The sequence below is a fragment of the Anomaloglossus baeobatrachus genome, chromosome 1 (assembly GCF_048569485.1).
Source record: "Anomaloglossus baeobatrachus isolate aAnoBae1 chromosome 1, aAnoBae1.hap1, whole genome shotgun sequence".
NCBI classification, from domain to species: domain Eukaryota; kingdom Metazoa; phylum Chordata; class Amphibia; order Anura; family Aromobatidae; genus Anomaloglossus; species Anomaloglossus baeobatrachus.
Window position 1 is genome coordinate 470,977,568 of NC_134353.1, and position 15,837 is coordinate 470,993,404.

Genomic DNA, 15,837 nt, shown 5'->3' on the forward strand with positions numbered 1-15,837 from the left:
ATTTTATTCAGGAGTATAGTAAGAATTTTGATTCCACAGGTACTTCACAAAAATGTTGCTGTAGCAACAAATTTCTCATTGTTAGGCTATGTGGCCATGATCCAGTACACAGTGTCAGCCTTCCTGCAGAGATGTGAGTGTTGTCCAGGGGAGAACACAGCTGCCCATGCCCACGATTTAGGTTCAGGCTGCTCTGGACTTTAGCTCTATTCTACCTGCAGAGAACACTCTTGTCTCCGCAGCATAAATTGACATGCTGAGGCTCAGAAAGCTGCACCACAGGTCGGTTTATGCTGCGGAGAAAAGAAGCACAGTGTGCATGGGATTTCTAAAAATCCTTCCACTGTGCTTCTACTGCACGACGACGCGTTATGGATGCAGGGAATTGTGGGCACACAGCGTAAAATGCTACAATGGATGAATGGATAGATGTCAAACATATATAACGTCCCACCCCCTGCATATTCTAAGCTGGCGCCCTTTAGTGCCTTTCATGTGGTACTAAAGAGTGCCTAGCCTTGTATTTAGCCCAAAAAAAAAAATTGAAATAAATGACGTGGGGTCCCCCCTATTTTTGATAGCCAACTAGGGTAAAGCAGGCAGCTGTAGCCTGCAAACCACAGCTGACAGCTTTCTCTTGGCTGGTGATCAATTTGAAGGGCTCCCCAAGCTGTTTTTTTTTTAATTTTTTTATAAATAATTAAAAAACAAACAAACGTGGGGCCCCCCAAATTAGATCACCAGCCAAGGTGAAGCTGACAGCTGGGGTCTGGTATTCTCAGGGTGGGAAGAGCCATGCTTATTGGACCCTTCCCAGCCTAAAAATAGCAGGCCGCAGCCGCCCCAGAAGTGGCGCATCTATTAGATGCGCCAATCCTGGCGCTTCGCACCAACTCATCCCGTTGCCCTGGTGCGGTGGCAAACGGGGTAATAAATGGGGTTGATACCAGATGTGTAATATCACCTGGCATCAAGCCCTGCAATTAGTGATGTCACGGCATCTATCTGATATCAAACATAACTAATTGACAGTAATAAAACAAAAATTACACCAAAAAAAAAAAAAATTATTTGAAAAAACACTCCCTCTTTCACCAATTTATTGAAAAGAAAAAGAAAAATCAGGTCACCTGTAATCCATTTTGAAAGTCCCATGATGATTCTGGACCTTCTAGAATATGGGGACACGTTCAGGGAACGTATCCCCCATTTTCTAGGAGTGCAGACCCTCCATTTGAGGAGAGTGAGTGCAAAGAATCTGCACCTACTCTCCCCGGGTCACAGCTGCAAAGTGCGAACAGCAGCCAGCGTTACTGAAAGCAGGAAGCTAGCTGTCAGCTGCTCTGCACATGTGACCAGCGTGCACTGTGAAGGAGAAGGGGGCCGCGGGGGATCAGCGCTGCTACAGGTACGGGGGTCACCGGAGGGTATGGGGGGGTGACCTGGCAGGGCCTGGGTAGCAGTAGCAGCCATGACACATGCGACAGAAATCAGAGGAAAAGGGTAAATGCAGCCGGCGCGCTGCTGTGCGCGCAGCCATGTTAGATTTTCGGGAGGGGGTTGGGGGCCGGGGGGGCACTTTGGTGACACCGGGGAACCGGAGGGGACCAGGGAGGAGATTTATCTCCCATCTAGCATGTTTGATCATGCCAGATGGGAGATAAATCTTTTTTTTTTTTTTTTAAATTCTTTATTTTTAAGTGAAAACCTTCAACATAACATAATACAGTTCTTATGACCAATCAGGCCAATTTGCGTAACAATACATATATCATTAACAAGATGCCAAACGGGAAATATATATTTGTATCTTGCTGAATAACGTTCCTTCATATATCTCCTCCCGGGTTCCTGATAAGTCTAGGTTCCACCACACTTTTTCTTTAATACAGATTCACATTAAAACAGATAACGAAGGTGACTCACAAATACATGTGAAACAAGAAAGATAGAAAGGCTAGAGAAGAAAGAGAAGTTGTTAAGCAATCAGTGTGAGAAGAATAGAAAAGTAGGAAGAAAGATGGGAGGGGGAGGGGAAGAGAGGGAGGGAAGAGGGGGGGTAGGGAGGGGAATTCGGCTAAGTGTTGCGGACTGCGGTTCCATCGGCAGCCACATCGCCCCCCACCAGGACGCTATATTTCTCTGAATGTTGGAAGTCCAACCATTCCCGCCAACTGGACGAGAATTTCTCATATGTATCATGCAGCGAGGAGGTTAAATCCTCCATGTACATGAGGTCATTGACCTTATTGATCCATTGGACCAACGTGGGAGGGGTCGTGCTCCTCCATCTTTCAGGTATGCATACTCTCGCAGCCATAATAAGGAATTTCCTCAAAGAATTCTTGTAGGTTTTTTCAGGGACCCCACAGTGATGCAATAGGGCAGCAGCAGGTCCCAGCTCCTCGTCATTGCCAGTAACCTGGCGAATGGTGTCGGACACTCCTTTCCAGAAGGGCCGGATCGCCTCACACCCCCAAAACACATGTAAAATGTTACCCTCTGCTGTGCCACATCTCCAACATGTGGGGTCTACTGTTGGAAACATGACATTTAACCTGGAGGGTACTCTGTACCATCTGGATAACAGTTTATAGCTAGCCTCCTGAAACTTGGAGCTGATGGAAGATGTGTGTGCCAATCTGAAGATCCGTTCCCACTGTATTGGTGTCAGCTGGATACCCAAATCACGTTCCCATTGTGAAGCAAACGGGGGAAGTTGTTGGTCAGGGGACGAAGACAATAGTGAATAAACCACTGAAAGCGAATGTCGTTTTGTGCCTGAACCCATACACAATTTTTCAAACTGTGTCTTAGGACGTTGAAAGTGGGTCTTAGCTGGGAGACTACTGAAAAAATGCGTCAGTTGTAAGCATCTCCATAGACCCAGTGGGATGGGATCCTGTCTAACCCCCAAACCCTCCACCTGTGGCCAGTTGTCCCAAATCCCAAAGTCTTCCACCCGGTCCACCCCGCCCCGAACCCATGCCTGAAATACCGGGTCTGTTCTACCTGGTTCAAAAGCAGGATGGCTCAAGATCGGTGTCAGGCTCTAGTGTCTGGGTATCAACTCCGATTGCACCTTCCCAGTATTGCAGTATGTCACGGTTGGTCCGATAGTTGGATGTGATTTCAATCTTGCAGGGACCTCAGAGAGTACCCACGGTAATTTGTTGAGGGGTATTGGAGAAAAGGACTGCTCTATCTGTATCCACGCCTTCTGAGACCCTTTCCTGCACCAGTCAATCATTCTAGTAAGATGCCCAGCTAAGTGATATCTTCTTATATCTGGCAACCCAATCCCCCCACCCCCCTTGGTCCTGTGTAAGATAGCTCTTTTTATGCGTGCCGATTTACCTCCCCAAATGAACGAAGACTGAAATAAATAATTTTTTACCGGCGCTGTCATTTACTATAACGTGATCATCGGTATACGGTGTATACTGGTGATCACGTGAGCGGGGACCGGAAAATCCGGCCTGAATAATGATCTCCAGGGTCTCAGCTACCCCCGGTAGCTGAAACCCCTGAGATGTTCTAACGCTGGGGGGCGCTATTCACTTATTTCTGCCTGCCGTTTTAAAACGGCGGATCAGAATAAGTACCCTTTTTTGCTGCCGTTTTAATACGTAAGGCTGTTGTAATGGGGTTAAATAGCAGTTACATACTATAAACTATATAATATACACCATAGTTAAAAAAAACAACACTATTATTAAGTATGTCCCAGCCATAGAGAACACAGTTTATCATAATACACACTTCTGTTTCGTTTAAGGTATATTTTCTTTTTCATTAGAATAAGAGATTCCACGTTTCTAATATATTCCCTATGCTACGGAGGAGCTCTTTAACATAATCTAATATACATATCAGAGGCTCTTTAGGCACTGGACATCCATATGCCAATTCAATCACTATTTAAGTATGTCCATGTTATTATTTAATAACCCACTATAATGCTTCTGAAAAGGGGGTAAATTGTCTGCACATAATACAGTTTTCTCTTCTATATCCCTGTATCTAAACCCCACCACTGTCGAGGAATTTCTAAATCACTGCTACTCAATGGATATAGCAAACCACAACAGGAACCCTCGATTCACCTGCCTTGTTAAGCATAGATTAAGAATATAGTAATTGTACCCAAATAGACCCAAACCGCATTTTGTGTAAAACCACACACAAATAGCTCCACTCCATGCTATCAAAGGCCTTAGCAGCATCCAATGATAGGACTATCCTCTGACCAGTATTCTATGCCACAAACTGCGTATTTAAGTACCAACTACGTAGGTTATTTGCAGTGGACATATTGGGCATGAAGTCAGTTTGATTTGATGTATCACTATACTTAAGGCCACGTCTCACTAAGCTTCATCGCTAGCAACATCGCTGCTGAGGCACGACATTTGTGACGTAGCAGCGATGTTGCTAGCGATGTTGCTGTGTGTGACATCCAGCAACAACCTGGCCCCTGCTGTGAGGTCGCTAGTTGTTGCTGAATGTCCTGGGCCATTTTTTAGTTGTTGCTCTCCCGCTGTGAAGCACACATCGCTGTGTGTGACAGCAAGAGAGCAACAACTGAATGTGCAGTGAGCAGGGAGACGGCTTCTGCGGACGCTGGTAACCAATGTAAATATCAGGTAACCAAGAAGCCCTTTCCTTGGTTACCCGATATTTACCTTCGTTACCAGCGTCCGCCGCTCTCACGCTGTCAGTGCCGGCTCCCTGCTCCCTGCACACATAGCCAGACTACACATCGGGTAATTAACCCAATGTGTACTCTGGCTAGGAGTGCAGGGAGCCAGCGCTAAGCGGTGTGCGCTGGTAACCAAGGTAAATATCGGGTTGGTTACCCGATATTTACCTTAGTTACCAAGCGCAGCATCGCTTCCACGCGTCGCTGGGGGCTGGTCACTTGTTGTTGGTGAGATCTGCCTGTGTGACAGCTCACCAGCAACCCGTGTAGCGACGCTTCAGCGATCCCTGCCAGGTCAGGTTGCTGGTGAGATCGCTGGAGCGTCGCTTAGTGTGATAGGTACCTTTTAGAATTCCAGACAACTGATTAGATAAAACCTTGGCCAGTATCTTAATGTCTACCATCAAGAATGAAATAGTTCTGTTGGATGGACCATGGACAATTTCACTAAGAAAATGACAGGAAAATCCTACTAGAACAGCTAAACTTTATATAGGGTTTATTAGATTAAATTTTTATAATGAGCAGAAGTGTACTGACTGCTATTTAATATTACCATTAATTTAAATGTGATTGACTAATTCACAACCATATCACCAATTATAAGAGGGCGTTCAAATTTATGCAACCATATTATTTTACTTTTGTTATTTTGTTTCCCCCTCGCCCCCAAAAATAATAAAAAAATACATTTGTTTGTTTGTCTGGATTTGAACCAACAAACAATGAATGGGTTTCATTAACGTTGGAAAAATGTCTGGAATTGGGTTTCTTAGCATGATTTTTTTGTACAAGATAAAAACCTGCCATTTTAACAGGAATGTGTAGACTTTTTATACCCACTGTACTGTTTACACACAGTACTGTACAAATGTTTTCAGCTGGTGTAGGAAAAATGCTGTAAAGTAAGATTGTATTCCAAAATATGTTTTCATAGTATATATTTATAAATTAGCTTACATGTGGTGTTGTCTCACGTCCTTTCTGCACCACTTGGCGGATTCAGAGTCTCTCATGTTAAATCTTTATTCCATCATTTTAGGAGTACATACCAGTGGGAGACTGGGCAATGGCTTTTTCGAGGCTGGCATCATTTTCAAAATTTGCCTTTTGGCACTAGGGTGTACTAAGCGGCAAAAACTGTGAGCTGCTCTTGGTGGTGCCGAGGAGGTTGTGGTTCATCAGCGTTGGCGCACTGATCTGTTGACATCCTTGAACTTTTTTTTTTTTTTAAGGCAAGGATCGAACTCACACAGTCTTTTCTGTCCGAATTTGGAAAATCAGGATTTCACCAATAACAATGATAAAACCCTGACGTACTTAACTGAAATCTATGGAGTCGCTTTCGAAACTCTCTGGCCTTTATCCTATTACAAAAAAGGTGACCGGCCACATTTTTTGTGAACATCTGAAAAAGTCAAATACTGCTGGAATAGAGGCCAGACAGTATCCAAAAGGCTTGATGGGCTTCATTGAAGTAAATGGCTCCATTGGGTCTCTGTAGGCATTCCCATCCTATTTTTTTAAGGATTTTTATAGAAGCCCTGATGCTCAGTGGACAGCTCTGTATACGTGCGAACCTAAAAGCAACATCTACAATGGGTTTATCTGCTCTTCCTGTGCCTGCATTGGTTTCCCCCCACACTCAAATAATAAATTAATAACCGATATGTTCATTGTCATTCTATGGAGATTGGCTCATGTGTGTGTTTCTGAAGAGGCAAGACTGATGATTGTCGTTTCAATCTCTCTACAGCTATGTGAATTATGGGGTTGCTCTATAAGCAACAGGAACCAGCATTGTATAAGAGCATAGTTGATAAAGAAAAGCTAGAAGTTGGATAGATATTTAACCTGTTTCTGATTCCTGTCCACTTGTAGCATCATTTTTTATTCATTTAATGATGTTAAGGATAATCGGTGAATATAATGACATTTATTTCTTTTTTTTTTATTTGCCATCACAGGGCTGCTTTTGGCCACCACCCCCACCCCCTGTGAGAGCTCATCTTCCTGCCTGGCACAATTGGCCTCCTGTATGTAAATGTCACCTTGTACTCTATAATTTATCCAAGTGTTCTTTCAGACCCATTTTATCGTCACATTTTCCATTTTCTTTCCCCTAGTCAGCACCCCTTCCCCCACCTCCTCCACCACCTCCTTTTTTCAGCACAGAGTGGGAGGATTATGATGAAGAGGAACAAGAGGATGAAGATGTCTTAGCCTGTATGCTCATGGCTTGGTATATGACGGGGTATCACACTGGCTTCTACAAGGTAATATGTTGATGAAGTATAATCTGATATTGTAGCATAAATATTACCTACCTTATATTTTTTTACTTTAAAATTATTTTTCAGTTTTATGTAAATGAGACTTGAAGGAAACAACACTGCTGAACATTAATTTACACTAAGAAACTACTTACTGCAAGTGGATCCTAAATATTCCATTACCGCTTCAAGTGATAATGTGTTTTCATTCTCATGTCTACAGCGGGGGAAACAAGTATTGAACACTCCATCAATTTTCTAAGTAAATATATTTTTAAAGGTGTTATTGACTTGTATTTTTCACCAGATATCAGTAACAACCCATTTAATCCATACAGTCAAATAAATCAAAGCATAGATGTCTATAAAGTTAGTGATGGGTAATTGTCATGGCTCGACTCCTGGGCTCGAACCGGTTACCTCTGGCTGGGTGGTTAGCTTCCCTCTCTGTTGGAGCACAATGAGTTTTCCCTTGTCCAGCTGCTGTTAGTTCTCTTGTTGTCTTTCCTTTCCTTTGCCTTGTCTTTCTGTTTTATTTCTATTCAGGTGTTTTCACTTTCTCATTTTGTTTGTCCTATCACATCTTGGGAGAGGCTAGTTATACTTGCGATTAGTTGTTTGAAGTCCCAATTCCTCAATTTAACATAATCTTGCTGAGTTATCACTTTCATTTTTCCCTGCAGTCTGTGTGTTTCTATTTCTAGAATTCTCCCATTCTGTTTAATTTAAGATTTGGAGCAGGTTCCACTTATAACAAGTCTTTTGGGGTTTCTTTCAGTTTCCGCTCTTTTCCCTGTAGGACTGTGTGGACACATCTTTAGCCCTCTTCCTGTGTACACTTCTTTTATGTTTATTGGTGTTTTGTGTTACACTTAGTTTACAGTTTAGAGCGCAGTTAAGGGCACTAAAGCGGGCTTTTCATGCTGCGATCTCGCTAGCGAGATTGCAAGAGATCGTACTTGCCCCCGTCGATTGTGCGACACGGGCAAATCGCTGCCCGTCGCGCAAAACCTCGCTTACCCCCGTCACACGCATTTACCTGTCCTGCGACGACGCTCTGGCCAGCGAACCGCCTCCTTTCTAAGGGGGCGGGTCGTGCGGCGTCACAGCGATGTCACATGGCAGGCGGCCAATAGAAGCGGAGGGGCGGAGATGAGCAGGACATAAACATCCCGCCCACCTCCTTCCTTCCGCATTGCCGATGGAGGCAGGTAAGGAGATTTTCGTCGCTCCTGCGGTGTTACGCACAGCGATGTGTGGTGCCGCAGGAACGAGGAACAACATCGCTAACATCCTGAAAACGATTTTTGGTTTCAGGACGACCTCTCTGTGCCAAATGATTTCGTCCTCTTTTGCGATCGTTTAAGATCGCTCTTAAGTGTTACACGCTGTGATATCGTTAATGACGTCGGATGTGCGTCACAAACAACGTGACCCCGACGATAAATCATTAACGATATCGTAGCGGGTAAAGCCCACTTTAGGGTCAGCGAACTTTGAATGGAAGCACCATTGCGTAACTTTAGGGTGCCAACATTCGCAGTCAGGCAGGGACAAAACAGGGTCATGTTTTGTGTTCCCTAGTTTGTATAGGGACCTTTGGTTAACATCTCCCCTGGTTTGTTGATCCCCGTGTGAGTTTAAGGGCTCAGTCGTAACAGTAATAATGAGAAATGACGCAATGAAAAAGTATTGAACACATGAAAAAAGTAATGGAAAGTCATGGCACCAGCTAAAATCTATCCGTAATTAGAAAGAAATCCTGCCACGAAGTGAAAAATAATGTCCGCTGTTTCAACTAATTGTTTATAAAAGTTGTCTCATCACCAAGTGTCACGCCGGTGTCTCGCATGATTTCTCAGTACTGTCCTACTCACCTCATTCGTTGTTCTGCTCCCCCTTCTGGTAAGTCTTCTCGTCATGCAGCACTCCTAGCTCTGCTGCATCCTCCCCTCTGGAGTCTCTCCACCAGGCTATAGGTAGGTGTGGCCAGACTTTGCTGGATTTTATGTCCACTGTGTCCATCAGAATTCTGCTTTCCTGGCCTATTTCTTGCCAGCATGTGCTATATAAACAGTTCCTCCCTTCATACTTGGCATGATTGTAGGTTTAGTCAGACTTTGTCTTGTGCTCTGTCTGACTATGTTCTGCTCTTCTCCTGATATCGACCCACCTTGCCTTCCATTTATCCTGATATCGCCTCTCCTGACCTTGGCTACATTTAATTTACCTGTGCTGCCTGCTGTGACCTCAGATTACCTGACTAGGTCTTCTGCCTCTGCCCTCTGTACCTCATGCACCTGCCTTGACCAGTCGGTCAACTGCTGCAGACTCTGGAACTGCACTGGAGTCTTACTTAACAACTACCTGCAGCACAAACTATCCTCACCATCATAGCCCCTAGGGAAGACTAGGTAATTGCTTAGTTATGCCCTTCCAAAGTAGGCGTGGCCCATGGCGCAGTGGGTTTACACCCACCAGCTGTCACAGTATCATAAGGCTATGGACTGCACTGAAAAGTCAGAACCCCTTGTCCCAAGTTTAAGGTCTTTCTTTTGTCCTGCTTTTTTATGTCTGGCCATTTCCAATCTGGTCAGTCAGTCTCTCTGAGAGAACCACCAAATCCTTCAGTCTCTGGTGGATCTGCTAGCTCCAATTTCCACTTCCATCCCGTTTTGATGGAGACCCCAAGGAGAGATGCTGCTTCATTATTCTATTACCTTGGTATTGTGTGAAACTGAGACTAGATTTTGACTTGTGCACTGCATCATGCTTCTAGTACTCCGGAGTTCTGCTTGTTACCTGGTCCAGGCTTTTGGATCTTCTGCCCTTAGTCCTTTGACATTGAGCCTTTGCCCTGGTCTTTGGACCTTCTGTGTTGTTTCCGCCTGTGGTCTGGTGTGACTTTACTGTTGCTCGGTGGATCGATTACCTGTCTGCCAGTGTTCCCTAGCAGTCCTGTTTACAGTCGTCTGTAACTCTGCTTTCTGACCAGTTTAGGAGGGGGGGGGGGTACCGTCATTCCGGTATCTCAGATGCCTCCTCAGCGCTATCCTCTCTGCATTCACCACTCTGCTCCACGTAGTGGCAGGTTTTCTTGATGTTTTGCAGTTTTGCTGCATCCTTCTGTTTGGAATTTCTCACCCTGCTAGAATTTATATCTCCTGTGTCCAGCAGAGCTGAGTTCTACTTCACTGACCATCAGGTGCTATATTAGACAGCTGCTCCATCCACACTTGGGCAGAATTTAGATTGAGGACATAGTCATACAGCCATATAACATGGACGACAATCGCATTGCAATGCATGGCCTAGCAGCGGCTCCCCTGGCCTCAGTATGGCAGCAAGTATTTCTATTCATCTCTCATACTCGGTTCAGGAGAGCCACCGGCCAGGCTATGCATTGCGATGCAATCGTCATCCGTTATACGGCTGTGTGACTGTGCCTTTTAGTCTGACTTTGTATTATGCTCTGTCTGACTGTGTTCTGTTCTGCTTCTCCTGATATCGATCTGGCTTGCCTTTCTGTACAATTGTTTCAAAGACAAAAACAATAACTAATGCATTCAACCTCCATGGCTGTGTGCTCGCTCACGACGCAAGACTCCATTGCCAAACAAACAGCCTGTTCAAGTGCATTTAAAGTTTTGTCAACAACATTTAGACAAGCTTGTGAAATGCTGGGAAAATATAGTCTGGTCATTGAGGCCAAAATTGAACTCTTTGGATGCCATAATACACCCCATGTTTGGAGGCCAAAATACACTGTATAACACCAGAAAATAACCATGCTAACAGTGGAGCTTGGAGGTAGGAACATCATGGCCTGGGGCTGTTTTTCAGCATTCGTCAACGGCAAACGTCATATAATTGACAGAAGGATACATTTATTGAATTGACAAATGTATCGAGACATTCTTGCTAAAAATCTGCTGCTATTTATCAGGATGATGAAGATGAAAAGAGGATATACATTTCACTTGTAAAGCGCCATGGAATAAATGGCGCTATAATAATAAATAATAATAATTTCAGCAAGACAATGATCCCAAAGCACACAGCAAAGGGAACTCTCAATTGGTTTCAGAGAAAGAAAATAAAACTGCTAGACTGGCCCAGCTAATCACCTGAACTGAATCCAATAGAAAATATATGGAAGGATCTAAATAGAAGGAGCCAACGGAACGGTCAAGATTTAAAGAGTGTTTATGTGGAAGAATGGGCCAAATTCTCACCAGAGCAATGCATGTAACTAGTTTCTCCATACAGGAAGCGCCTTGAAGCTGTCATCACCAAGAAGAGCTATAGTGTGAATTATTAAATACAATTCAATAGGCATGTTCAATATTTTGTCCTCTGTGTCATTTCTCATTATTGCACATCACTAAATTCATGGACATCTCTGGTTTGATTTCTTTGTCTGTGTGGCTTGGATGGGCTTTTAGTGAAATCTGGTGACAAATTCATCTAAAGAGCACCTTTAGAAATATATTTACTTAGAAAATTGGTGGTGTTCAATACTTATTTCACCCAATGTACATGCATAGAGACCGTATGTGGGAGTATGCATATCTGATAATTGCAGCTGCATGGCCACCCACTCCCTGCCCTGATGCCAGAGGATCCTGACAGGGCACACTGTAAGTATGAGGGGCTGCTGATAAGTCTTTGGCTTTACCTAGAAAGAAATAAGATAGGATGATGAAACTTTACAATTATTCCACATACTCTCCACTGATGCTAACATACTTCTTACATCATTATTCCAAGTTCTTGAGGCACAACTGAAAAGAAGGATTTCGGTTGTGCCTCAAACAAAGCATCCGTAGCAGCCATGGCATCAGAAATGGTATGAAATTTGGTACCCTTGAGGTGTTTCTTCAGGTTTGGAAACAGCTGATAGTCGAAGGGAGCTAGATCTGGTGAATAAGGTGGGTGGTCAACCAGCTGGAAGCCCTGCTCTGCCAGTTTTGCCGTGGTCGCTTGTGCACTATGAGCGGAGGCATTGTCTTGCAGGAACAAGATTCCTTTGGACAGCTTGTCGCGCCTTTTAGCCTTCAGAGCTGCCTTCAATTGGTCCAAAAGTTCAATGTAATACCTTGCATTGATGGTGGAACCCATTTGAAGGTAATCCACTAGCAGCACGCCCTCCTTATCTCAGGACACAGACGCCATCACCTTAGTGGCTGATTTTTGCACCCTGAACTTCTTTGGACGAGGAGAATCACAGTGCCTCCACTCTTTTGACTGCTCCCTGTTTTCAGGGTCATACAAGTAGATCCAGGTCTCATCCATAGTGACCAGTCGATCCAGGAAGTTCTTATCAGTCCGGAAACACTGACAAATGGACTGGGAAGTTTTCACTCGCATGCTTCACTGATCTGTTGTCAAACATTTGGGGACTCACTTTGCAGATAGCTTCCTGATGTCCAAATGTTCATGGATAATGACACAAACACATTCACGGGAAATCCCCATGATGTCTGCTATTGCTTTAGCTGAAATTCGTTGATTTTTCCAGTATGAGGATGTGCACAGCATCGACGATCTCCGGAATAACAACAACTCTCGGTCGTCCAGGATGTTCCTCATCATTGGTGCTGAAGTGGCTCGTTTTAAATTTGGCAACACAGTTCTTAACTGTGGAATATGAAGGGCTTTGATCCCCCAATGTCTGCGACATATCCCCATGAATATCCTTCGCGGACTTTCCTTGCAGAAACAAGAATTTTATCACTCCTCTGCGCTCAGTTGCTGTGAATATTGCAGTAGACTCTACCATTTTGTTTTCCCACGTGCGTAGAACACTGTTGCCATAAGCAACAAACACAAAATTTTGAAAACATATATTAGACACATAAAGCTTTCATATGATGTAACATTCGTTACCATAGAAACAAAAAAAGATCACAAATCCAAAGACTTATCAGCAGCCCCTCGTATTCACAAATCTTCAGTCACATAAAGTGATTGCAGACTTTTGTGCAAAACCTGGACAACCCCTTTAAGGGTAGGCTGGGTCTACACAGCAACTACCTGCGGCAGAAATGGAGTCCCAAAACTGTGCCCTTAATTACAGATGTGCACCCCACCATTATTACTGTATATAATAAAAAACAAACCAGGATTGTATAGGCTAGGGTACTTTAGTATACAGACCAGAGTTTTATACCCATAAAAATAATAACTTTATTAATAATCAATTAAAAGATTTTCAGTCAACCAAAACATCAAACATAGAGAAGTGCATGTAGTGTGAAGGTGCACACTGAGTGGCCAGGTGTAGGAAAGCTTATAGAGGGGTCTGAGGGTGGTATAGATGAAGTATTGATAATATGGACCAGGAAGGGTTTTATCTGTCCCTGATCTGTGTCCTACCTACCAATGGGGCTTTAAGCACCCTAGATTTGTGGTGCCCCATTCCACGGCAGCTCGCCCTCACTGCTCCTAACTACCTGATTGAATAGCCACCACCAAGATACAAAAAGTGCAAAGTGCAATAAAATCAGCACATTATTGCCAGACAGCAACATTTATACAGACAAAAAAAATGAAGATTTCAAGCCACAGTATGTAGGAAGGATCAATGGTTATGTCCCAAGTTTTGGGACAATACACAGTGTCAGTGAGTCCGTACCGGCAGCATCCCCCCTTCAAGTATTGAATAGATATAGTAGAAGAGGTAAACGATACTAAGGACTAACTATACTGTCCGTATATATGATAGGCACACAAAAGCAGTTGTTACTGTGTGTTTAGAGATAAGGAGCAGAAATAGACAATAAACAGTGCTCCACAGGGTATAATATCCTTATAAAACTCCCTACCTCCTCTAACAGTATATCAATATAGTAGGAGGGGTTAGAAAAAAATAATAATTATAATGTCCGTAAAATTCATAGATACAACAGGACAGTTTCTACTATGTGTTAAAGATACCATAAGGTATAAAACACGCCATAACCAGTGATCCACTGGGTATCCTACTTTTAGTTGGTAATCCTCCTGGACTACTCTAATATGATTAGTTACCAGGATCCCCCCACTAGTAACTGGGGTTCATCAGGGGAATTGAACTGTGGGCAGCTGTTGCATTTAAAAGTTCATGCAATGCAACCTTAGAACAAATGAATGCCCGATCACGATATCCCATAGGGCTGATTCAGATAAGTGCAGGAGATAAAGGGTTCCCTGCTTCCATCTTGTTGTGGTTGGGTATCATGCTAACTGACTCAGCCAGTTGAGTAGTGGAGAAAGCACCAGGTGGGAAACCAAGAATGGCTTCCTACAGCTACTCCACAACTTGCTATTGATGGCAACTGAGCTGAAGGAGTTCTTCCTAACTGGCGATGTGTACTACCAGTTGTGAAGAATAAGACTATAATAAGGGTAATCTGGCTGTGAGCTTCCCTGATAGATTATGGACAGTTACTATTCATAACTTGATTGTTGTTTACGGCAAACATGAGAATGGCCAGGTGAATTCCAATGGTGAAGAAGTTAGGAATCACTGAATTCTGTTCTGTAATCATTGACCAAGCATTAGACAGCTGCAAACAGAGATCTATAACTTGTTGGGGCAGGGCATACAAATGTGTGCTATCAATTAACTAGTAGAAATATTAACTTTCTAATTGACATTTCATATAGAGAGATGTGATTAATTCTGGATCAAAAAAGCAAGGTAGATGACATAATATCTAATCTCAGAATGCCCAGGTTGGGCATTGATCAATGTATCACTGTCAAACTAATAGTCTCCCTTTTGCATATGACTTGCCTAAATTGATAGTCTTGCACCTGTATAGCAATAAAAACTCTAAGCTCGGATCCCTATTTTCCTGTGAGTTTCGTCACCGATAGATCCACCAGTTGCAGATGTACTGAAAAAGAAAGGTTTATTAAATAGGATAAGGTAATATGGGTAAGAAGTAAGGCATTACTGTGATGTTCCTTTTAAAATCTGTAGGTCTGTATTTCAAAAGTGATATAACATGCCCATCCTGCACTCTATGTATAACTTTTCCTTCCATATTAACCATACTATAAACAAGCTTTATTAACTTCTAGTAAAGGTAATTTGTTTGCTATGTAGGGTCTAAAACAGGGTCGCGCTGAAGCTTTGAGACCCAACCTTAAAAAAGGCTCCAGAAGAAAATAGCATGATCAGGTATGAAAGTTTTTTACTTCCACAAACATTTTTTATTTTCAGGGAATGGGCGAATGGGCGAATGTATGATGTTTGCTTTTATAAATTCAGTTGAAATCAATGGTTTGGCTATAATCCTTTAGCATCATCCTTTCTTTTCTCCATGTAACGTATAGAATTTGAAAAAAAAAATTCTTTATTTTCAAATAAAATTAAGAACTAGGGCAGGAGTCCCCAACCTGTAGCTTGTTAGCGCATGCTTTGTGGCTCGCAGCTCTCTAACAAAAAACTATGAATAGGAGGCCTCTAGATGGTGACTTTTCCGAGTAGCTAAGAACAGAAGAGCAGATCTGGATGCACATGTACTGAGTGGGGTGAAATATGAGAAGATGGAGATAGAACCATACTGCCAGTTAGGCCTCACTCACAAGGGTGTATGAATTGGACAAGGGCAATACAAGAAAATCTCGTTTTGCATTCTGATCAATGTTAGTTAATGAAAGCAGATAGTCAGTTTTTTCTCATCCAGATTTTGGAATAGAAAAAAGTTGCAGCAGGCTGTGAGTAGATGCTGTAATTGTGAGAGATTCGACAATTCAAGTCAATGAGTGAGAAACGGACGCCACACGCACCATCCTAGTGATTTCCATTTTTTTACGGCTACATTACAATTCTGTAGCATAGAAACACTGTAAATGGTCCTGTAAATGACT

The 15,837-nt window shown here is 43.1% G+C and overlaps 1 protein-coding gene across 3 annotated transcripts in view; it reads left to right on the plus strand.

Moving 5' to 3' along the window:
* The window catches only part of LOC142295039 (survival motor neuron protein 1-like), a 71,253-nt gene extending 56,108 nt beyond the window's left edge, over positions 1-15,145 (plus strand). For all 3 annotated transcript variants that reach the window (XM_075338112.1, XM_075338126.1, XM_075338119.1), the window contains 3 exons: positions 6,670-6,738; positions 6,829-6,978; positions 15,071-15,145. In XM_075338112.1, the coding sequence (XP_075194227.1) occupies positions 6,670-6,738; positions 6,829-6,978; positions 15,071-15,136 (285 nt within the window). In that variant the 3' untranslated portion in view covers positions 15,137-15,145. The remainder of the gene's footprint in view (positions 1-6,669; positions 6,739-6,828; positions 6,979-15,070) is intronic.
* Positions 15,146-15,837: the final 692 nt, after the last annotated feature.